The sequence below is a fragment of the Eucyclogobius newberryi genome, unplaced genomic scaffold, assembly GCF_026437365.1.
Source record: "Eucyclogobius newberryi isolate DKJ021-1_F unplaced genomic scaffold, fEucNew1.0.hap1 SCAF_14, whole genome shotgun sequence".
NCBI lineage: Eukaryota > Metazoa > Chordata > Actinopteri > Gobiiformes > Gobiidae > Eucyclogobius > Eucyclogobius newberryi.
The window spans coordinates 29,153,918-29,177,207 of record NW_027315768.1 but is presented as its reverse complement, the minus strand read 5'-3'; the positions used below and the strand labels follow the sequence as shown (position 1 = coordinate 29,177,207).

Here is a 23,290-nt window from a genome sequence, read left to right as displayed (position 1 = left end):
ATTTGTCTTTTGTTTTTTATTTTCCTGAATAGGTTTCTTTTTTTTCATCATCATGCACCATTGTCAATGTTAAATCTTTCATTTTGACTCATCAACATTTAGCCAAATTATTAGTTTTAGCTTCAGACTAGTTTTAGTGGATGGAAATGTCATACTTAGATTACTGAACGATAAATTGTATTGTATTGCTTTTTGACGCATGTAAAGACTTTGAGTTGTGACAATGAGTTTTTTTGGTCTGGTTTGGAGCTCTGTGATTGAAAAGGGTCATTTGGCTCAAGTCCCCACTCGTTTAATTATGTTTTTTTTCTTTTTTTTGTATTGTCAAAGTATTTTTTTAATTTATTTTATTTATTTTATTTATTTTATTTATTTTATTTATTTTATTTATTTTATTTATTTTATTTAAGTCAGCAAAAATATGAAATAGACATAAACTATTTGACAAAATATTTTAGTCAACCACAATTTTAATTTTATTTTCCAGTCCAACATTTCAAGTCTTGACTCTCTGTCTCTAGCAACTACGACAATACAAACATACAATACAACTTATATGTGGCTGAAACGTCACCATCTGCACGACACATTTTAAATACAGCTCGCTAAAAACGCATTAATAACGTTGCGTATCGCCGCTGCCCTTCCTATCTATACACTTCTATACGTAGCAATTTCATTTTCAGTTCAAAACCCCCCAAACCCTCCCGAATAGAAGCTGGCGGGTGTGTTCCTGCGGCGCGCTGAACAAAGACACTATCACATATGGAGGCGGTGGGAGCAGTGACACTCCGTCTGATCGGCCCAGATATGAAGTCCTGGTGTCAAGAGATGCAAAAACCGCCCGCAGCCACCATTCAATTTCCTTTTTATCTGGATCTGTGCGCGTTTGTGTGTGTGTGTGCGGTGTGCGGTGTGCGGTGTCCGTGTGCGGTGTGCGGTGTACGTGTGCGTGTGCGTGTGCGGTGTACGTGTGCGTGTGCGGCGTGCGGCGTGTGCGGTGTGCAGTGTGCAGTGTGCAGTGTGCGTTGTGCGTTGTGCGTTGTGCGGTGTGCGGTGTGCGGTGTGCGTGTGTGGTGTGCGGTGTGCGGTGTGCGGTGTGCGTTGTGCGTGTGCGGTGTGCGGCGTGCGGCGTGCGGCGTGTGCGGTGTGCGGTGTGCGGTGTGCGTTGTGCGTTGTGCGGTGTGCGTGTGCGGTGTGCGTTGTGCGTGTGCGGTGTGCGTTGTGCGTGTGCGGTGTGCGGCGTGCGGCGTGCGGTGTGCGTTGTGCGGCGTGCGGCGTGCGGCGTGCGGCGTGCGGTGTGCGTTGTGCGGTGTGCGGTGTGCGGTGTGCGGTGTGCGGTGTGCGTTGTGCGTTGTGCGTGTGCGTGTGCGGTGTGCGGTGTGTGCGTGTGCGGTGTGCGTTGTGCGTTGTGCGTGTGCGGTGTGCGGTGTGTGCGGTGTGCGGTGTGCGTTGTGCGTTGTGCGTGTGCGTGTGCGGTGTGCGGTGTGTGCGTGTGCGGTGTGCGTTGTGCGTTGTGCGTGTGCGTGTGCGGTGTGCGGTGTGTGCGTGTGCGGTGTGTGTGTGTGTGTGATGGGGGGGCACTGTCAGCTGAAAAGAAGAGTGGGGCTTTTTCTCCGGTCAGAATGATATGTTTGAATGAAAGTGTCAGGGTGATGAGAGGAAGGCCGAGCGACGCACACGAGGTGGAAGCAGACGCCGGGAGGAGGAAAGCTTCACTGTGGGTCGTTTAAGGGCGGGTGTATGCTTTTAGCGTTGGGTGTATGCTTTTTTTGTTGGGTGGAGGCTTTTCAGCGTTGGGTGGAGGCTTTTTTATTGTTTTTTAGCGTTGGGTGAATGCTTTTTAGCGTTGGGTGGAGGCTTTTTAGCGTTGGGTGGATGCTTTTTTATTGTTTTTTAGCGTTGGGTGAATGCTTTTTAGCGTTGGGTGGAGGCTTTTTAGCGTTGGGTGGATGCTTTTTTATTGTTTTTTAGCGTTGGGTGAATGCTTTTCAGCGTTGGGTGGAGGCTTTTTAGCGTTGGGTGGATGCTTTTTTATTGTTTTTTATTGTTTTTTAGCGTTGGGTGAATGCTTTTTAGCGTTGGGTGGAGTTTTTTGCGTTGGGTTGGATGCTTTTAGCGTTGGGGTGGATCCTTTTTGCATTTTTTTTAGCGTTGGGTAGAGGCTTTTTTTTATAGTTTTTTAGCGTTGGGTGGATGCTTTTTTGTGTTGGGTGGAGGCTTTTTGTTGCTGCGTCTTATTGGATCACCTGCTTGTCTCCATGGAGATAGACATGATTAATGCCATACTGTGAATCACTCTAAGCAAAGTAACAGCGCCTCCACACTAAAGTTACACAATGTCCCTTTAAGCCGTAGTTTTTTGTAACAGGAAACAAAAAAGATAGTGAAATTGTGTTTGCAAATGGAATATAGACTCCACCATCTCTTTCTCAGGATTGGTGTTCTCAGACTGCACTTTTAGGTCCATGTTACAGATGTTGTCCTCTATAACTCGTGCCTCCTCTGCGCAGGTCTTCCACGCCAACACCGACCCGGCGGAGGTGGTCCTGAACCGGATCCCTCAGCCCGTCCTGGCCCGCTTCGTCCGGATCCGACCGCAGACCTGGAAGAACGGGATCGCCATGAGGTTCGAGCTGTACGGATGCCAGATCACAGGTGAGACGCACTTCGGGTAGTGCATGTGGAAGTAAAGTAGGCAAAAAATGCATAATAGAGAAGAAAAAAACATATATAAGTCGCACTGGAGTTTGAAATGCAGTTGCAAGTGTCAAAATAACAAATAATATCACATATAAGTCACTCCGGAGTATAAGTATATAAGTATAAATATAAGTATAAGTCGCACCCCGGCCAAAACTATGAAAAAAGGTGCGACTTATAGTCCAGAAAATACGGACTTCCGTCTTCCATCGCTTACGCTCAAAAAAAGAACATTTGGAACATTAACGCTTTATGTCTTTGTTCTCAATCTAATTATTTTTTCGGATTGAAAGTTAACTTCAAAATCCAGACATTTCGATGGGAAACGACAGCGTGTTCTATTCTGTTCTCTTCAAAACTTTGTCTCCACTTTCTATGTTCACGAAAGACAAAACCGTCTCTATGTTCTGTCTTAAAAGTGGATTTGAAGTTCACTTTTAAAGTTGTTTAACTTCCATTTAAGATCATTTTGGTTTTGCAAGCGTAACTATTCTCTTCTAACCTTTTTCTTTACCTTTTCTACCGGTTTTCAATCCGAACAGAGGATTTGTACCGTATTTTCCGGACTATGAGTGGCACCTTTTTTCATAGTTTTGGCTGGGGTGTGACTTACACTTATACTTTGGAGCGACTTATATGTGATATTATTTGTTATTTTCACACTTGCAACTGCATTTCATGTGTTTTTTATACTCCGGTGCGACTTATAGTCCGGAAAATACGGTAGTTCTACCTTTTAAGCATAACTTCAATTCAAAAAGTCTCCCTTCTCTCCTTTCCTTTCAACCCCCAATAAATAAATAAATAAATCAGTTTAGTTTGATGTTTTATACTTTTGAAATGTCTAATGTTCATATTCTGACTTTTGTGAGACATTATATACAAATGAAACAAAAACGCAATCCCAAATAGACCGTTTTCTGCCAAAGAAACTAATTCAACAACACGATTTAAAGCCTGAAATCGGACCTTGCAGAGACCCCTTGCGCCCCTCCCCTGGCCTACCGCATAAAAAAAAAACACCGACATCTCTTCATTTACACATTTCCCATAATCCCTTTTAATGCATTTCCTCTCAACAGGTCACTACAAAGCGCCCATTCTCTGTAACATAATCTAATGATAATTCTCATATTAGCGCCTGTATTAATCTCCATTACTCGTATTCATATATTCAGTCCTTTTGTCGGCCCATTCTGCCCCGCACAAAAGCCGGCTGCTCTTGCGCCTCGTGACACTTTGCCCCGGCCCTTCTCCTGTTTTCAGATCCTTTCGGGGGTGCGTCTCCTCCCCCCTCCCCCGCCCCGCCCCGCCCTCCCTCGCCCGCCTTAATAGAATGATACCGCGCTGGCTGTGTAGGTGATAGCATCGGCTTTCATCTCTCGCGCTGGCAAACAAACACCACTTTCCGACGGCATAATCAGCTTCAATACTATAAATAGACGGAACTTAATTAGGCCGTCTGTGCGTTTCTGTTTTTCGGCGGTGGAAGGGGAAAAAAGAGTAGAATCCATTTTGTGCGCGCGCGTGCGACGGTGTCATTATTGGGTTAAGGCCTCGCCGCTGCCATTGTAGTGGCCATTCGCGGCGATGGATACGGCTCTTATCGAAGGAGGGCTATTTCGGCGCCCACGCCAGCCAAATTCAAACAGGGCCGCGCCGCCGTGGATGTGTGCGCGGCGTGGGGAGGAGGGAGACGGGAAGGCGGCGTATTATTCACCTTTTTGCCTAACGCACCTGAAATTGCGTTAGATCAGATGGCGCCGAGCCACTGTCCGCTATTTGTGGTTGAGAGGGGAAAACAGTGACCGGCACGAACCGAAAGGACACATAGAACACAAAATGTACTGTTTTTAGAGCTTTTAATCACATCATAACATTGATCCTTACCTTATTTAGCTTCATTCACGCCTGTTTGATCCATCCTGTTCGCGAGGTCGTCTCCTTCTGAGCCTACGAAAACACGCAGTTTCAGAATTTCCCCCGAAATATTTCTAAGTCACGCATAAATCATTGGGTCAGATCATTTCTGACGCCAAATTGCATTAATTTCAATCGCAAGCTCGTATTAGCATGTCACGGCGAGCTAGCTTTGTATTTCTCCCCTGTTGCCAGTAGAGGGCGTGCTAAGACCAGATTTTGACCAGTTAACACCTGATTGATAGAAAGTAATTGTGATTTTCAATAAATAACAGTACAAAAGGACAAATATGATGCATTCTTTGTTCTGTTATTGGCCTTTAACGTGCTCTTGAGTAACTTTACTTTAACATCTCATGTTTTAGGACAAATATATTTTATTTTATACGAACAACATTGTAGAAAAGGATTCAAGTGTCGTCATATGAACACAGTTTTCACCTTTCCTACAAACATTCATGTCTGTGGGATTTCCCTTGCGCGGAATCGATTTTGGGCTCCATCTACTGGTAAAGACACAGGTGAGCTACGCAAACGCTAGCTTGCCCCGTGCTAATGTGGCCGCGCATGATCGTAATTCGAGGCAGAAACGCTCAGAACGAGTCTTGTTCTGAGCACGTTCTAGTGAGGATTTAATTACATATGTGGATTTAGATGGACAAGAAAGAGAAGCACCAACATGCATGACTAATAATGACGCATTACACTCTCACATAACGGTGGTGTTGGTCCGTGAAGTTGGCAGTAAATCCCCGCTCTGACCGTTGCATTGTTTTCCTTTGAGCCAATGGAGCGGACGTGAGAGTGTGCGGCGAGCGAATCGTCGCACGAAATTGTAACTTTGGCAACTTTGAGTGTCTGGGAAAGCCTTTTAGAAGAACACAAATAATGGCTTATTATTTTGTTTTGGAAAATGGGCAATGCATACACTTTAAAGCTGAGAGGGAAAAGCCTAACCACCTACAGCTTCTGTTCTTTCAAAGACGACGCTTTAGCAGACATCGTAGAGGTGAGTCATGCAGTGTAATGAGCGTGGACGAGGAACCTATTGAATCACAAGTCACGTCCGTACAGTTGTGTTCTTTATTACTCTCCTGCAATAAGAGGCGGGGCCATTTATCACATTTTCATCAGATCAGATTGAGGTCAACTTGTTAATTGTCAACGATCAGCTTTGGTCTTTTGAATTGAGAAGTCCATAGCCAATACTTTTTCAGTCAAATCATGTGGTTTGGAGGAATAAATCCAAAGAACAAAAGATCCAAAGCCCTTTTTATTTGTCTAAACAAATAGATAATAGTCATTAATCAATAAAGATAAAAAAAAATGACATGATACTTTTTGTGGCTCCAGACAAACCTTTTTACAAGGGGCAACAATGGCTTCGTGGTCGACTTTGACTTTGAAGCAATGCGTGCTTGGCTGATTGTGAAAAAGACAGATTTTTTGCCTCTGACTGACTTTTGTTGATGTTTGGTTGTTTTCCATTTAGTGTTTTACTGAGAAATCTCTTCAAAAGTGATAGAAAATTGAGATATTATGAACAATAACTACCACCCATGGATTTCATGGAAGCAGCTTACAATCACATAAGCTGCGTTCACTCACTACTTGCACAAAGGCCACACCAAAAGTGGGACTGAACCTGGACCTAAACCAGGAGCAAACCAGGACTAAACCAGGAGCAAACAAGGACCAAACCAGGAGCAAACAAGGACCAAACCAGGAGCAAACAAGGACCAAACCAGGACCAAACCAGGACCAAACCAGGACCAAACAAGGACCAAACCAGGACCAAACCAGGACCAAACCAGGACCAAACAAGGACCAAACCAGGACCAAACCAGGACCAAACCAGGAACAAACCAGGACCAAACCAGGACCAAACCAGGACCAAACCAGGACCAAACCAGGAGCAAACAAGGACCAAACCAGGACCAAACCAGGACCAAACCAGGACCAAACAAGGACCAAACCAGGCCCAAACCAGGACCAAACCAGGACCAAACCAGAACCAAACCAGGACCAAACAAGGACCAAACCAGGACCAAACCAGGACCAAACCAGGACCAAACCAGGGCCAAACCAGGACCAAACCAGGAGCAAACCAGGGCCAAACCAGGACCAAACCAGGGCCAAACCAGGGCCAAACCAGGACCAAACCAGGACCAAACCAGGACCAAATTTGAACATGCCTTTAGTGAAATAAGTAGGGAATCATGCAGTGATACGGGAATAATGCAAATCTGACCCATGACTAGGCATGATGAGGTCGCCTGATTGTCTCGATGGGGATTGATAAATGTAATACAATAAAACGTGTAACGTCAAAGTAAAACAGGTGGCAGACCCTCCACACGTGAGTGCCCCTTTTACCTGGAGTAAGACCCCATGCCGTGGCACGTCCGTGTTTGCTTTTCTCTCTAAATAAAGCCGTTCCGAAATAAACATGGGCATTATCCCTTTAAGAGCCGTCCTCCCGCGAGCTTCCACAGATGCACACAAAGCACGACCACGGTAGGTCTCGTTTCTCTGTGAAGTTCAGCCCACTCACTTCCCACTGCGTCCAATTCTACCTCACTGAAGCCTGGAAAAACCCACCACCGGCGAGGCTCCACTTGGCCTTTTCCTCACTAGAGCGCGGCGTGAGGAAGAAATATCATAAAGGTACTAAAAATAAATGATTGATAGATGCCCCGGGCTGCGTGGAAATGAGATCAGACCGAGAGGAGGAGAGCGAGCGAGATGAGGAGAACGAGGTGCGGCGTGGACGCACGACGGAGGCAAATGAAAAAGTATAGGTAAAAAGTGGGTGGAAAAGTTGAGGGAGGGACATAAAAGTGTGATTTAAGTTAATGGCATGTCACTGAATGAAAGCTTTATGGGCGGCGCAGGGATTAGACTGTTCCCACTGGCGGTCTGTTTATGCGCGGAGGAGAGATAGCGGCATTTTTCTGCTTTTTGGTGACATTATGGGAAAATAATGTAAGATTCGAGGTGTAATTTTGTCATTGCTGTCACTGCATTGGTTATTTACTGCCTTAGAAATGAGGTAAAGTCGTCTGGATTTTCTTCTAGGAACATTATATACCGAGGAGGACTCAGTGACAGTAGAGGCTTCGATTCCCTTATTTTGTCCATTTATTCACGCTTGGGACGTGTAATATGTGAAAGTATTTTGTTTTGAAAGGATAGTATGAGGTATTGAAATATTGTTAGGTCCTGTAAGGTCCTTTATTATGCTAAACTCCTTGCTATAAAGTTATTTCCTCGTCGAAATAAAGTTGTTCCCTCTTCAAAATAAAGTTATTTCCTTGACAAAATAAAATTGTCTAAATAAAGTAGTTCCATGTCAAAATAAAATTGTTTCCTCGCCAAATTTAAGTTGTTTCCTCATCAAAAGAAAGTTGTTTCCTCATTAAAAGAAAATAGTGTCTTCGTAAAAATAAAGTTGTTTCTTCTTAAAGATATAGTTCCTGTACACATTTATTTTTATAATAAATTAAAATCTGTTTTCCCCCTGTAAAGATATATAGTAAAAGCCTCTATTTGGATGAAAATGAGACCACATTGGTTTCTCTGTATCATGAGCGTTTTATTCTCAGAGAAGTATCGTAGATGTACTGTTAGATGTAGATGTCCTTAAATTAGCCGCCAAACCTAATTTAAACTGTTTGCCGAGATCCAAAGTCATCGCTCGCTAACCTACTTCAGCGTCCTAATCATTCATTTTACCTTGACAGTAAAGCTAACAACAACTAGCATGCTAACGGCACACTTCCCTGTTTCCCGCTCTTTAAGTAGACGCAGAAAACCCACATACATCCCGAACTAGCCGTGTTGCTAGGTGAGCGATAGCATGAGCATCGAGCTACTTATTTATCTACTTATTTATACGTCTATGAATCAAAAGATTAAATCATTTGTTTTTTAATTGTTAAACTCTACACTCGCCAACGTTTTCACAATTCCTCATGACTCAGAACCTCGTGGATACATCCTGGCTACCTGTGTACAGGGCACAGAAGCCGTATCATTCAACAAGCCGCACAACCTCTTTATCCCATCTCTTTACGGCGCGCCCTAGAGACAGCCCCTCCCCCTTTTTTTTTTTACACGATCGCAGATTTAACTCTCAGTACAAACAATGCGGCTCGTTGCTAATCACTTTGCCTGGCTCCGAACGCCGCGGTTGTTTACGGCCGATTCATTATTTACCAAAGCGGCGCTGGCTCTTGGTGCCCGCATTAAACATTCATTTGCGCCAAGGCCTCGCGAATGTCACCATCAATCAGGTTCACCCTTCACTGTCGCCGCCCGCCCCCTGAGCCCGTGCGTGTCCTCTCTCTTCTGCCCTTTTAAACCGTCTGACCTTTCTATATCACTTGATCAACTCTATAGACCTCCTCTATGTTCCGCGTGTTCACAATGGTCACTCGGACTCACTCGCCCAGACCGTGACATGGACGTTATTACGCAATGTAAAAGGTATAGGCGGAGTCCCGGGTTTGTCTTCTTGTTGACGTCGCGGTTCGGCCCCGGTTTTGGTTGTTGAATTAGTCTCGGTTTTGGCCTTTGGCGACGGCTCAGTTGGAAGAGGGTTTGTACGTGGAACCGTACCAAAAAAAAAAGATCATTGTTGGCGGAGAGATCGGATCCACTGACCCAAACGTTACGGTGTCTGCGTCCGCCGGTGTGTGAATGGGTGAGTGGTTGTTGCTTTGAGTGCTTATTGGAGGTAGAGAAAGAAGCACATTTACCATATATGAGATCAATGTCCTTTAGTCTCTTGATGTTCAAACAGATTGCGGGGGAGCACGAGCGAGACTTGAGCTAATGCGAGGTGTGCCGTGTGCAATTTGGAGTGTCGGGAACATGCTCCTGCGCCGAAGCACAAAGCAAAGCAATCATCGTTAAGTAAACTGACAGTAGCGAGGACATTGTGCGTTACATTCCGTTCTGATTTGGTCATGTTTTATTGTGATTTAGTGCAGCGACTCAAAAAAGGCTGAAAAACAGTTTTAATCCAGGTTCTGTCATGGTTTAGTCCAAAGAAACATTATTTCTTCTTCTTTGGTGTTTTATGGCGGTTGGTATCCACGTTTTACATTACCACCACCTACTGTAGTTGTACGTCTTCTGTAGCTGTACGTCTTCTGTAGCTGTACGTCTTCTGTAGTTGTAGACTCCCTGCAGTGCTGACTTCTTCCTCAGTGTTTTATGGCCCTTGGTTTCTTTTTCTTCTTCTTCTTCTTCTTCTTCTTCTTCTTCTTCTTCTTCTTCTTCTTCTTCTTCTTCTTCTTCTTCTTCTTCTTCTTCTTCTTCTTCTTCTTCTTCTTCTTCTTCTTCTTCTTCTTCTTCTTCTTCTTCTTCTTCTTCTTCTTCTTCTTCTTCTTCTTCTTCTTCTTCTTCTTCTTGTTTACAGTACAGTTGCTAGGTAACAGTTGTGAAATTACACCTACCCATGTCACATCATCTGCTCCTCACGTCCAACCAGGAAGTACAATTATAAACTTCACCAAAACGGTCAAACGAGACATAAACGGGCAAAAATTCTGACCTAAATCCTAAATGTTATATCGCTAACTACATTTTTACATTAAAAAGATGTTTTAAAATATAGTCTCAACTGTTTGTACTCACTATTGTATTTCGATCACCTGAAAGTGGATGGATTGGTGATTGATATTTTCATTTATTTCCAAACTATATTTAGTCTTATATACCATTCTCTTGAGCCCAAACCGACCAACTGGAGTCGCTGGACCGTCTTCATCTCTTCTCTTCCATTTAAAAGACATGTTTAAGCATTAGACTCTATAGTTAGACACTATTCAGAGTAATAAATAATACGACTTTGATCTACTGCACGCTTTCATTAGCTCACTTAGGGATTTCCCCGACTCTATTCCCTCACGTCCCGTCCGCACAGGAGGCTCTGCGCAACTTATCCATCTTCTGAATAACAGTATGAAAATAATATACGGGGTGGTGCGCGATGCTAATGCGCTGGACATGTAAAACGAATGTAATATGATGTTTTAGCAACAGCTTCTTACAGAAATAAGATTGTGATTCATCGGTTGTCTTTGGCTAAATATGGCTGCCGAGAAAGCCTTTTACATTTAATCATGTTGACGTTTTGTAATCATGGGGAAAACGTACAATCTTCTCACGGGAAGGCGCCACGCGGTGAGGGAGTTGAACCCGCGGCCTTGTAGCTGTGTGGCAAATGAGCTAAACAATTTACCACCAAGCGAGAGGATGATATTGATAAAGTAGTCAACAAAGGTGCTTTTTTTACGTGTCCTGGTTTGGGTTTGGACTTGATGGTTTGGTCTTGTTCAAGTCCAGGTTTAGTCCCAGTTTTAATGACAAAATTGGAATTCTAACCCTGGTTTTTGCTTCAGAACAAAACATCAGATATAGATTGAGATGTTTTACCGTATTTTAGTGGAATACATGGTCCGGACACTGTTTCTGAGACGTTTTGATCGCCATTTTGAAGAAATTTTCAATCGTGGCAGTCGAAAAGTGCTCAGATAACTACCTAAACTCATCCTACCGTGGGCCACTCCTGGACAAATGAGGGATTACACCAACATGGACATTATTCTGTCCATTTTGTCTTGTCATGTTTGTAGGATTTGTCCCCTTGAATCCTGGAGTGTCACTATTCAAGATTCTTTATTGTTCTTTATCTCAAGATGTGAAAATGGGAGACTGACAAATTTTCTTCCGTGGTCAAAAATCAAAATCAAAACACAGCCTCAAAATGTAAAATGTACAAGAAAAACTAGATTACCGTATTTTCTGGACTATAAGTCGCACTGGAGTATAAGTCGCACCAGCCAAAAAATGCATAATAGACAAGATAAAAACATATATAAGTCGCACTGGAGTATGAAATGCGGTTGCAAGTGTGAAAATAACAAATAATAGAGTATAAGTATATAAGTATAAATACAAGTATAAGTTGCTCCCCAGCCAAAACTATGAAAAAAGTGCGATTTATAGTCCGGAAAATACAGTAAACACTTTTTCAAAATGTCAGTGTTAAGTATGAGTTGAAAAAGTTGGCAGAGAACATAAAATTGCTCTTCTTTCTGCTTATTCCTTATGTTGATAATAGAGTTAAAGTATGTTTCCTTGTCTTTGTCCCGTTGATAATAAAGTTAAAGTATGTTTCCGTGTCTTTGTCCGCAGACGCTCCGTGTTCTGAGCTCCAGGGCATGATGTCGGGCCTCCTCCCTGACTCCCAGATCTCGTCCTCGTCCATGAGGGACCTGCACGGCTCCATGGGCGCGGCCCGGCTCGTGGCCAGTCGTTCGGGCTGGTTTCCCAATCCCACACAGCCCATCGCCGGGGAAGAGTGGCTGCAGGTATTTCCCCGTCAACGTTCACGCAACTGTACTCTCTGTCTCACGAGTCACACTGAAGGAGACATTTACATCACGCCTCAACGTTCCACAGTTTACGGTAGAAACGGTTTCAGAGGTGGTCATGGAATTGTACCGTATTTTCTGGACTATAAGTCGCACCAGAGTATAAGTCGCACCAGCCAAAAAATGCATAATAGAGAAGAAAAAAACATATAAGTCGCACTGGAGTATGAAATGCGGTTGCAAGTGTGAAAATAACAAATAATATCACATATAAGTCGCTCCGGAGTATATGTATATAAGTATAAATATAAGTATAAGTCGCACCACGGCCAAAACTATGAACAAAGGTGCGACTTACCGGAAAATACGGTAATTGTTTTGGAAATCAATTCGAAATCAGGAACGTTGGTGTGAGCTACAACCTACCCTCAGTCTACAATAACGTCATAACACCTTGGAAATCAAATCAGTCAAATGCTAATGAGGTACTCTTCACAGCTCTTCACATTTTAATTTATTTAATACTGTGAAGTAAAAATAAACAATTTGCTGAGTCAAGAAACTGTAAGGAATAAGTGACCAATACTAAAAAGGAAGTACCGTATTTTCCGGACTATAAGTCGCACTGGAGTATAAGTCGCACCAGCCAAAAAATGCATAATAGAGAAGAAAAAAACATATATAAGTCGCACTGGAGTATGAAATGCGGTTGCAAGTGTGAAAATAACAAATAACATCACATATAAGTCGCTCCGGAGTAGAGAGAAGTATATGAAAAAAGGTGCGACTTATAGTCCAGAAAATACGGGTACTCGGTGTGCGGAGGATGGGAGGTATTGGGAGAGTTTTTCTGTCACTTTCGCTGCCTCTGTTTTTCCCGTCACTCCCTCTTTGTTCCCGGGGAGATAAAACAACAGCGACCGGGCCGAATTCAACACTTCATTAGCAGCTCAAACTTTGAACAGTCGGTCGTTGACGGTCGCCGCGGCGTCCCAATTCGCGCTCCCCCTTCACAGCCGTCAGACGCTCTTCCCTTCGCTTTGATATCGGGGGCTGCGCGGCGGCGTCAAGTCATTACTTTTATTCAAATGCGTCACTCGAAACCGCGACAAAGTTCTCCCCCCCGGGCCGTGTTTTAACAATCACTTAACACTTCGGCGCAAATAAACACGCGGAACAATTCAGACAAACGTGCTCAGACAAATCGCACCCTGTGTTTTGTGACAGATATTACCATTTCATCCCATGTTTTCATTGGCTTATGTGCTGCGTATTAGCATGACATTTATAAGCACTTTAAACAAGAACATTTACAGAAGCTAAATATCATAGTTCAAATGATAAGTTACAAATTTACTGACTTTTTGACCATTCCATCTGTCACATTTCAGAAGCTTCCTGTCCAAACGAGAAGGAAACTAACGATCAATCCCTGTCGATTGACTCCACGTTTCGTTAGTGACCATTGACTTCCTGTTTCTCTCCCTCTCACTTCCTCCTTGCTCTGCTCCAGGTGGATCTGGGGGTCCCGAAGACGGTCCGGGGCATCATTACCCAGGGTGCTCGGGGGCTGGAGGGCAGCACCAGTGCGGAGAACAGGGCCTTTGTCCGGAAATATAAACTAGCCCACAGCCTGAACGGGAAAGACTGGAGCCACATCACGGACAGCAAGACCGGACTCGCCAAGGTAACGGCTACGATCCACCAGAGCAGGCTTTTCTAACCTTTAAGACCCTCCAAAGAACCTTTAAGACTCTCCAAAGAACCTTTAAGACCCTCTAAAGAACCACGCAAACGGCACGCCACTCAAACTGACAGCTGTGATCATTCTCATGTGGCAATACAGCTCAAATCAACTCTTATTGTGTTTATTTGACTGGTTTATTGCGCTATTTGGCCCCTGTTTTCAATCTAAAAATAGATTTAATGTGGCGTCCTGGTTCTTTTGGTTGTGATAAGTGAGTGAGAATAATCAGTGCAATGTTACGTTTGTCCTAATCATCGTAACATTACACAAAAAAACAAAAGAGTGTTCAATCGTATATTTACGTTCATTTCCAGTCCGTCACATCTGTAATATTTATCAAATTAAACCTGTTGATTTACAATTGTATTAATTATTCCTTATTTGCAAGAACATCTGTTGTCATTTAAAACTTTTGTACTTTTATTTTTGTATATTATAATATTAGTGAAATGAAGTCAAAATAACACAATAAATGGCTGAAATAATTGAAATAAACCTGATTGTAAATGATTTTGCCACACAAAATGATGTTGGAGTTTATTTTGTGGCTCTCGTCCCAAAACTGTTTAGATGTAATGAGCAAAAATAATCATCTCAACCGTTTAATTTTCCCTCTTTTGCTGCAAAATCTAAAAACAATATTAAGTGGCTCAGAAACTCATGTTGTATCTGAGCTCCTTTAACGTACTTTTTATCTTATCTTGTCTTATCTTATTACCTTTCAGTGTTAAAACAACTCTTAAAGTGCCCCCTACAGGTCGGACAACTCATTGAACTAAAATGCCATCAAGATAAATATATTTAGAATTTTGCTAAAAATTATTTAAAAAAATTATCACAGAATATCACATTTTTAGGTTTATAATTCCACTTCCTGTTTGTAATTGAAGACATCATACTAGAAAATTACAAAGCAAACGCTGGGCAAAAACTCATTTAATGTCACAATGTGTATTTATTTCACACAAATAATATATAAGAGCGATTTTGCTTTCGTGAATTAACGTTTAGAGTCAAAAAAGCTGTTGTTTTTGTGTAAATTATGCATAAACTTAGAGTCCCTAGCGTGATGTCACATCCTGTCATTTTCTACACATTTTTCAACTTTTATCCACAAATACCTGCTCAACTGGTGTAAAACTATCATGTATCTGTACAACAGGTATAAACACACCAAATAAAGTCACAATTAGAAAACCGTACAAACCTGTCATACGGCCCTTTAAATTTAGTTGCGTTTGATATTTTTACGATCGTTCTTCTGAAATTCCAATCAACGACTTGTACGAACAGTCGATAAAAACCTGTTCTCCAAACTCCAGCCGGTCTCTGTTCGCCTTTCACCGTCCGCCGCCTCATTTCTCCAGTATTCATCACCGTCTTTTCAAACCTTTGAGTCATTTTCTGAAAACCCCATTTGATTCAAGTCCACGCACCGATAATAATTCAATTTAATCACCTTTCTCTCCCTTTCTCTCTCTCTTTCTTTGACTCTCTTCTCATCTTCCTGTTCACTCATCCTCTATTTGTTTCTCCTGGGTGCTAATTAAAAGCGTCTTTCGTTTGCATGGCTACGCAGCAGCGCCGCCAGTCGCCGTTAGGGTTTAGCGTGTCTTTAATAGCACTTCTAAGCCTCGTCTTTCCCGCCTTTCATCCGTCCGTCGTTTGCAATGTGCATCTCGGGGAACTCCTCCTAAGCATTTACACGTGGAGGAACAGAGAAACGACACGACGTGAATTCAAAAAGCGACGCCTGAGTTTTGATAAGGAGCGTTTTAGCCGCCGGCGATCGGAATCTCGTCCAGGAATCAAAGGAGAAACTCGCCGCCGTTGTTGCTCGCCGTGGAAGTTGTGCGTCGAGTTCGTTTCAATCTGTGCGATGTGCGAAAGAGCGAACGTGACAGATTTGAAATGTCGTCCGTGGAGATGTTTTAGTTTGGAGAGATTGTACGGACACAAAAGACGAGTGTTTTTCTCGTTCTCGTCAGTCGCTTTTATCAAACGGTCCCTAAGAGTTTAAAGGCATTCGTGTGCAATGTTTCTAAATCGTGCAGAACGTAGTGTGTTTTCAGGGCTTGGGAGCAAATAAGATAAGATAAGCCTTTATTTGTCCCACAATGGGGAGATTCCAGTGTTGCAACACAAGGTAGGTACAGTAAGAAAACTTAATAGAAAAGCTCTTATAAACTAGGTCTAAATACGAGTGTCCATTCTGTAGTGAGTATTTCGTTCACAGCATTTTGAGCGTTTAGTTGAATCGTTTAAAGCTTAAAAAGGCTGCAAAAAAGAGCGGATTAAAAATTAAAATAAAAACATTATATTGTCTGAAAACTGAGACGCTCCAAAACAAATACTGAGATCTTCCACCCTAAAGCACACGTACTGTAAATGGAACTTTGAGCAATAATTTGTATGTTTTTAAACGCAGTTGTATATGTATTTTACTCTTTTCATTGCAGCTGCCAAATCTAATTCAGTAAAACGACAAAAAAACTAAAACTTTCCGACCTGTAGAGAGGGAGAAAATAAGAATGAGTTTTGCTCTTCAGAAAAGTTATTTTAAAGTTTGGGTTCCTGATTTTCCACGTGTGAAAAGAACAGTGATATTGGTATTTAAATCTTGAATTAAGAGTAACAGGAAAAGCCTGCAGTGACCTGATTCTTTATGACAATACATTCACTGGGAAAATGACCATCTAAAATAAGATAACAAGTTAATATGTACTTGAAATAAGTAGTATTTATCTTGTTTTGGGTATATTTTGACTACATTGAAGTAAGATTGCCAAGGGAACAAGCGTGAAATATCTTGTTTTACTTAAAATAAGAAAAAGACAAGCATTTTCCAACTTGAAATGAGAAAAATAAGGCTTCTACACTCGAAATCAGAACAAAATGTACTTGTTCTGTTGGCAAATCTTATTTTAGGAAAGTAAAAACATGCTAAAATCAAGATAAATACTCAATCAAGCAATCACATTTCATCTTATTGTCTTATTTAACATTGTACATTTCTTCAGTGGCGATGCAGCTTTACTCACTTTGACTACGCTCCAACATCAGTCATTTTCTTTCCTTTTTACAGCATATATTCACAGATTTAAGTTCTAATTAAGGCAGTAAGTTAGGAAACATAATTACCTCGCCGACTGCAGTGACGGTAACGACGGCTCGCACTCAGGAGCCCGCACATGTCAACCAGGTCATTACATCTCTTCAGCTAGTGCCTTCAAAACAACTTAAATGAGCGTTACAGTCAGAACCAAACTTTCCGACGAACGTTAAAGCTTACACGCTCGAGGCGACGCTAGGAATGTCCAGCCGTGGGACGTCCAGCGCTCACGGGGGGGACGTTTGAGTCGAACCCCCTTTCCCCTTTTTGTGTTATGCCAAAACACAAAGACGCTAAATTATCATTCTGCGCCACGGTTCACGGCCCGTTTGCGCTCACATCATTTCCCGCCCGTCTTGGCGTGTGTTTCTCTGCAGATTTTCGAGGGGAACGGCCACTACGACACCCCGGAGGTGCGCCGCTTCGACGAGATCCTGGCCCAGTTCGTGCGGGTGTTTCCCGAGCGCTGGTCTCCCGCTGGGATCGGCATGAGGATGGAGGTGCTGGGCTGCGACCTGCCGGGTAAGGGAGCGACCGCACGACGACACGCGCAGAGCCGGACAGTAAACGGATACTTTTACTGCCGTTCGACCGCTCGCAGAATGTCAATACTGTGTACACAAAGTACTTCATACTTTGTGAGCTTGTTTGGTTTCTTGTGAACCGTCAATGGGAATGAGGACAATGGTTTCCTTGCCATTCCATGCGTTACTCGTTCACTCCCAGTGCTGTTTTACACCTGATGCCCTTCCTTCTCTTTTAATCCAGGCTTGGGACTTGGACAAAAAGTACTTGCAATTGATCTGTTGTCCTTTGATTTGCTGTAATTTATGAACTCTGTAACGCTTTAAAATAAGGTTCATTTGGAAAATTTATAAGGCGTTAATAAACACTAGTTACTTGTTAATAAGCACTTCATAAGGCATTTACAAGCATGTATCACTTATTATTTTATTGAAAACAGTTTAATAAGCATATTTCGTCTCATATTAACATGTATAATGTATTAAAAGCCATGTACAAATGCTAGTAATTGTCTTATACTCAAATAGCTAGTGCTAATTAATGCCTTATAAGTAGTTTCTAAGGAACCTTATTGTAAAGTGTCACAGAGAACTCATTATTTCTACTCTGTTACCCACTTGTCTCCATGGAGATGTTATAGAGGTTGTGCAGAGGAAACGTTCACATGTAAGAGCTCAAAACTGCTACTACTCAGAGCTGCTACAGAAATATAGAAGAAATATAAAGATAAACGACAATACAAACGGATAAACAACAGAAACACTGCAGCCAGGTTAATATTTATCATTGATACAGACTTTGTGATCATACAAGATGCTTCTGAGTCAGTTTGTTTAGGAAATTGCTGCGTTGCGAGTTGAAGTGGCCTTTATCACCCCCTGCCATTAGGAAACAAGCTCTGCAACAGCAAAGAAACTACTTTAGCTTCCAAATTTGGCCGTATGAAGTCAATTTAAGCTAAAAACAGTCACTCCACAGACCAAAAAAGCAAAGAAATACATTCCACAGCATAGTATGGCGTTGAACTCATCCACCGCCGCGGAGACGCAAGAAAAACACTTGCAATCGAGTGAATACAAGCTAAACACATCTAATGCCAACGTTAATAACACTCTGCATAGCAACAACATCTCCATGGAGAAGAACGGAAGAAGGACAGTGCACCTTTACCCACTTCTCGAGTCCAAACACAATTGCGTAATGGACATGTGTCATCAGCAGTCACAACAGACCCATCGCTTTCGTCCGCGTCCCATCGATTTAGCGCGGACCATAAATCCACCCACCGGCGTGATTACAGTGCAACGCCGTTAATGCGCCGTTAGTGGGAGCTTATGCCTTTATTGTTTTCACGCTGGGGCGTTCCTATAGCGGCTCGCGGTTGTGCAAGAGTTAATTCTCTATAGGGGGGCAGCGTTGGCTCGTCTGGAACAGGATTACCATGTCTAGGTCACGGGACGAGCCGTAATAGTGGCCAGCTGTGCACCTCCGATGTTGTGCAAATATGGCTGAGCCCGCGAGCGAAGAAAGGATGATAATTTATGACTTTTACAAGCACGCCCGGAAATATCTCGGGGAATAGATGTGAGTTTCGGTGGCCGAGATGGAGGTGTTTATGGTGTTTATGGTAATCGTGCAATCGTGCAAATAAGTAATGAGTTTGGATTGAGTGTGTTAAATTCTGTAGAGTGCAAAAAAAAACATATATGAAGAGATCTTTCGCCAATTGCAATTTGTATAGCAATGTTTTCGAAAGCTATTGTGTTTTTCTGCGATCAAAAAGTTAGCTATCCCTTGTATTCACTGGTTATATGTCTTTGGAAGTGGCAAAAAATGTTATGTCAATCCTGGCTTTTCAGAATAATACATAGTTTTGACCAGATCAGATTAAATATGTGACTGGTTTTCACTGGTTTCACGACATTTCTGATGAGATAGTTCAGCTCTAAATAAGAAAACACATTTGCCCTTGAGTTAAGTGAAAAGATCTTACTTCATTGACAAATAGTTCAGCTTGAAATAAGTGGAAATGTATTTGAACAAGTCAGAAACACCTTTAAACAAGTGGAATAATCGAGCTCCGTCAAGTAAATGCATTTTAACTCATCAAAGTTATTGAAGTTGAGATGAATGTCCAGAATTCCAGCCATTTTAATTTACCTAGACCGTGATTAGACATTTTGGCGATCAAGATGATTTAGTTTATGCAGTAGAAGATCTAGGCTAACGCTATCTGAGCGTTTGAACAAGCTAACGTGGATCTGCGCGGCGCTCTTTCTGAGGCTTTGTGCAGGTTGTGAGGTCTGACAGGTGAAGACGGGGAGTCGTAGTGACGGGTGAGAGGACCAGATCCCAGTGGGCAGAAGGCAGAAGGCTAGACGACGTCACCATCTATGTGTGCGAGCAAGTGTGTGTGTGTGTGCGTGTGCGTGTGTGCGCGCGAGTGTGTGAGTGTGCGAGTGTGCGAGGGACCTTGAGGTTGTAGCCCTGAAGTGTCAAGGCAGCTCATGACGAGAGAGAGAGAAGGGAAAGAGCAGAGCGAGCGGAACCTCCTGTCGGTTCCACAGAAGTCAGCGTTCAGTTTGCCTCGGACCGACCGGTTTAAACCTGGACTCATTCTCGGTCGACTGAGAAAATGCTCGTTGATTAGTCGACAAAAGCGGTGAAACTGGCGAACGCTCGACAGAACTACCGAAGGCACTCACAGGACAACCTCAATATTTCATAGAGGAAAGTACTTGGAAATTGTGTATTTGTTGGTAAAAAGATGAGATTTGACTCATAATTCACTGCCAAATCTTAAGATAACTTCTTCTAAACATTCTCCTTTCAGCTGTTGTCCCATATAAACCCTTATAGTTGAATCTAAATAAGTCCTGCACTCAGCTAATGCACGTTGTGGTTGGAAAAGCGTCCTAACCACCTGTTTACAGCTTGGAAGGGCTTCGTGCTAAACTCAAGTTAAACGAAGTGAAACCTCTGAAAATGTGTTATTTGTGTTTATAGTGGGATGTGATTGTAACAAGACTTTCTTTTCCAACCCAGTCGCGCCAACAGCCACTTTGCACTGGTGGCTGCGCTAGTAAATGTTTATTTTTAAGATCGGGTCGAGGTCAAGGCTTTGGGACAGGTTTGGCAGAACTGTTTTAGGGGGGAAATTGGGATATAAACCACATTGAAAGGGAATGATTTAAAGCAGAACTCAGTAACTTTGGTGAAAGAGCGCCCCCTGCTGCTCCCTTGTGACGACACATGGTCAGAAAATAGATGTAAAAGCTTTTCTTTATCATTATTAGACAGTCGAGTCACATACAAAACACATTTAACGTTGCCAAACATAAAAAAGAGCCAGGGTTTCTCAGGAGAGTTGTCTTCGGGTCAATGTCAGCAGATGATGCAAGGCTGGTTTCCCGCTCAGAGACAGCAGGGGGCGACGACAGACACTCAAAACGTCCCTAAAAAGACATATTTAACCATCACAGTAACTTACAGAGATCCTAAATAAGGAGAAAATGTTGCTTAGTGCTGCTTTAAACACATATTGTAATAAATACAACATTTCAAATAAAATGATTCTAGAAAAATGATCAACTTGAATAGAATAACTGTCAGAAACGCCGTATTATGCGATCGCCAGTGGTGCAGTGGTTCAAGGCGTTGCTTCGACAGCATCATGGGTTTGATTCCAGCCGTCGATCGTTTGCCAAATGCCTATACGCCCCCTCTCACCCCATTCCACGCTGTAACTGTCAAATAAAGCCTTGGGCCCGAAGAATCTAAACCATAAGTCATAGAAGTCAGTATTTTGAATCAGGCTAATCACTTGGCGCTTAAACGGCCCAAAACACTTTCCAGGAGTGGCCTGTTGTCGAGATTACATTAAGCCGCTATCTCGTCTGTCGCTCTCGGGTCGTTCCACTCGCCTCCGGCCCCTCGTCTCTCTCCCCGGGACCAGCACGGACCCCCACCACCCACCCACCCACCCACACGCGCTCTCCCCTGTGGTCTTGTCTGCGCTCCAGATGTGTGCCTCCCGGTTGTAATCACTGCATTAGTTTAGTTCATTGCCACTTGACGTGACCGCGCTGACATCTGGCCTGGTCCGCGCCGCCGCACACAGACACTGCAGCCGCCGCACACAGACACTGCAGCCGCCGCGGCCCAGGGCGAGCTGCTCTGCTAGATTAGGCTTTGTCTGGTTGGTAATTGGTGAACATTAGGTGATTTAGAGCGCTACTGCTGATGCTTTGAGTTTTGCCTGAAGAGGAAGCTGTTTTACCGGCGTCCTCCGGGAAAAAAATATGGAAAGAGTACTTTGATTATGTGTTTGGTTGGGGAATACTAAATGTCATATTCTTTTACATGTTACAATCAGAGCACTACATTCTGAATATTTTTACATCGAGTTGCATTATCTTACATATTCTTTTACATGGTCCAATCAGAGTACTAAACTTCATACCTTCATAAAGAAAAGCAGCTGATGCCACTGGGCTGAATTACCGTATTTTCCGGACTATAAGTCGCTTTATTCATAGTTTTGGCCGGTGCGACTTATACTTATGTTTATACTTATGTACTTATACTTTATTCCGGAGTGACTTATGTGATATTATTTGTCCTTTTCACACCGCATTTCATACTCCAGTGCAACTTACATATGTTTTTTTCTTCTTTATTATGCATTTTTTGGCTGGTGCGACTTATAGTCCGGAAAATACGGTATACGATATTACCAGAAATGTTACATTGTGGATCTTTAACTTTTCACATTTCCTAATTTCCTAATGTCATTCTAAATCACATTATTCAATATAGATCAGATCCAACAACAATTCAGATTTGGGTATATTATTTGTTTATATGGTATATAAAGAGTTTTATTTGATTTTTAACTTATAATTAATTATAAGTGGAGGGGAAAAGGGAATGGAAAAATATGTGTATTACTAAAGTTTATCACTAAAATAGATTAAAACACTGAATTCTAAAACAGTAAATTGCCCTAAAGCCTCGGAATCCCCCCAAATGCTACTCATCTTTTTGCCTTTCCTTTGTTGTTATTTTCTATTTCCTCATGGTGGATATTGTTTCATTTTACCCCTGGTCAATGCACTTGTCTGGAACATAATGCCAACACAAATACTTTCCCGATAACCTCATTCCTATTACCCTTTCATGCTAATCAGCTGACGTCTTTATGATTCCAAATCCATTGTACACACTCCATATAATTCTGTAAAAGTGTTTGCAAAAGCTGTGTCTCTTGCGTTGTTTTCAAGCCTCATAAACACAAATATAAAACAGGAAATCCAGTAGAGAATAGACTCCGTTTCCTTTGTGCATATTTGTGTTCGCGACGAGAGATAAAATATTCAGCGGCCACAGTCCACCGCACACAGCTGTTCACACACACTGCAGTACGCGGAAAGCACACAAAAGTACACAAATACGCGCTGTGCAAATATGTCCGACAAGTGCGTATCTTAAAGTACCTCTCGGACACACTGGAGGCTACGCCCTGCGAGGTTTTCTACTTTCACTTAAAAACACGAGTGGATGAATAAAATATCGCCATGAAAGATTGATGCGTCTCTGTCTGTTTACCACAATCTCTCAACAAATACTTCAGCACAAAACTGCAGAGGCCCATTAACAAACACGGGAATGAAGTTATCGTTGCAACACTGGCACCAGTCGACGCTGTAGAGTTGGAGTAGTTGTAGTAGTAGCAGTAGGAGTACCGTAGTAGTTGCGGTGGTAGCTGTAGCTGTAGCTGTAGTTGTAGTTGAAGTAGGAATAGTTGTTGTAGTTGTAGTTGTGGTGGTAGTAGTAGTAGTAGTAGTAGTAATAGCAGTAGTAGTAGGTGTAGTAGTAGCAGTAGCAGTAGTAGTAGCA

At 42.6% G+C, this 23,290-nt stretch overlaps 1 protein-coding gene across 2 annotated transcripts in view; it reads left to right on the top strand.

The window, feature by feature from the left end:
• LOC140359937 (neuropilin-2-like) overlaps positions 1-23,290 on the top strand; it is a 185,515-nt gene that overhangs the window by 100,651 nt on the left and 61,574 nt on the right. For both annotated transcript variants that reach the window (XM_072445188.1, XM_072445189.1), the window contains exons 8-11: positions 2,514-2,658; positions 11,830-12,005; positions 13,522-13,695; positions 17,245-17,389. In XM_072445188.1, coding sequence (XP_072301289.1) covers positions 2,514-2,658; positions 11,830-12,005; positions 13,522-13,695; positions 17,245-17,389 — 640 coding nt within the window. The remainder of the gene's footprint in view (positions 1-2,513; positions 2,659-11,829; positions 12,006-13,521; positions 13,696-17,244; positions 17,390-23,290) is intronic.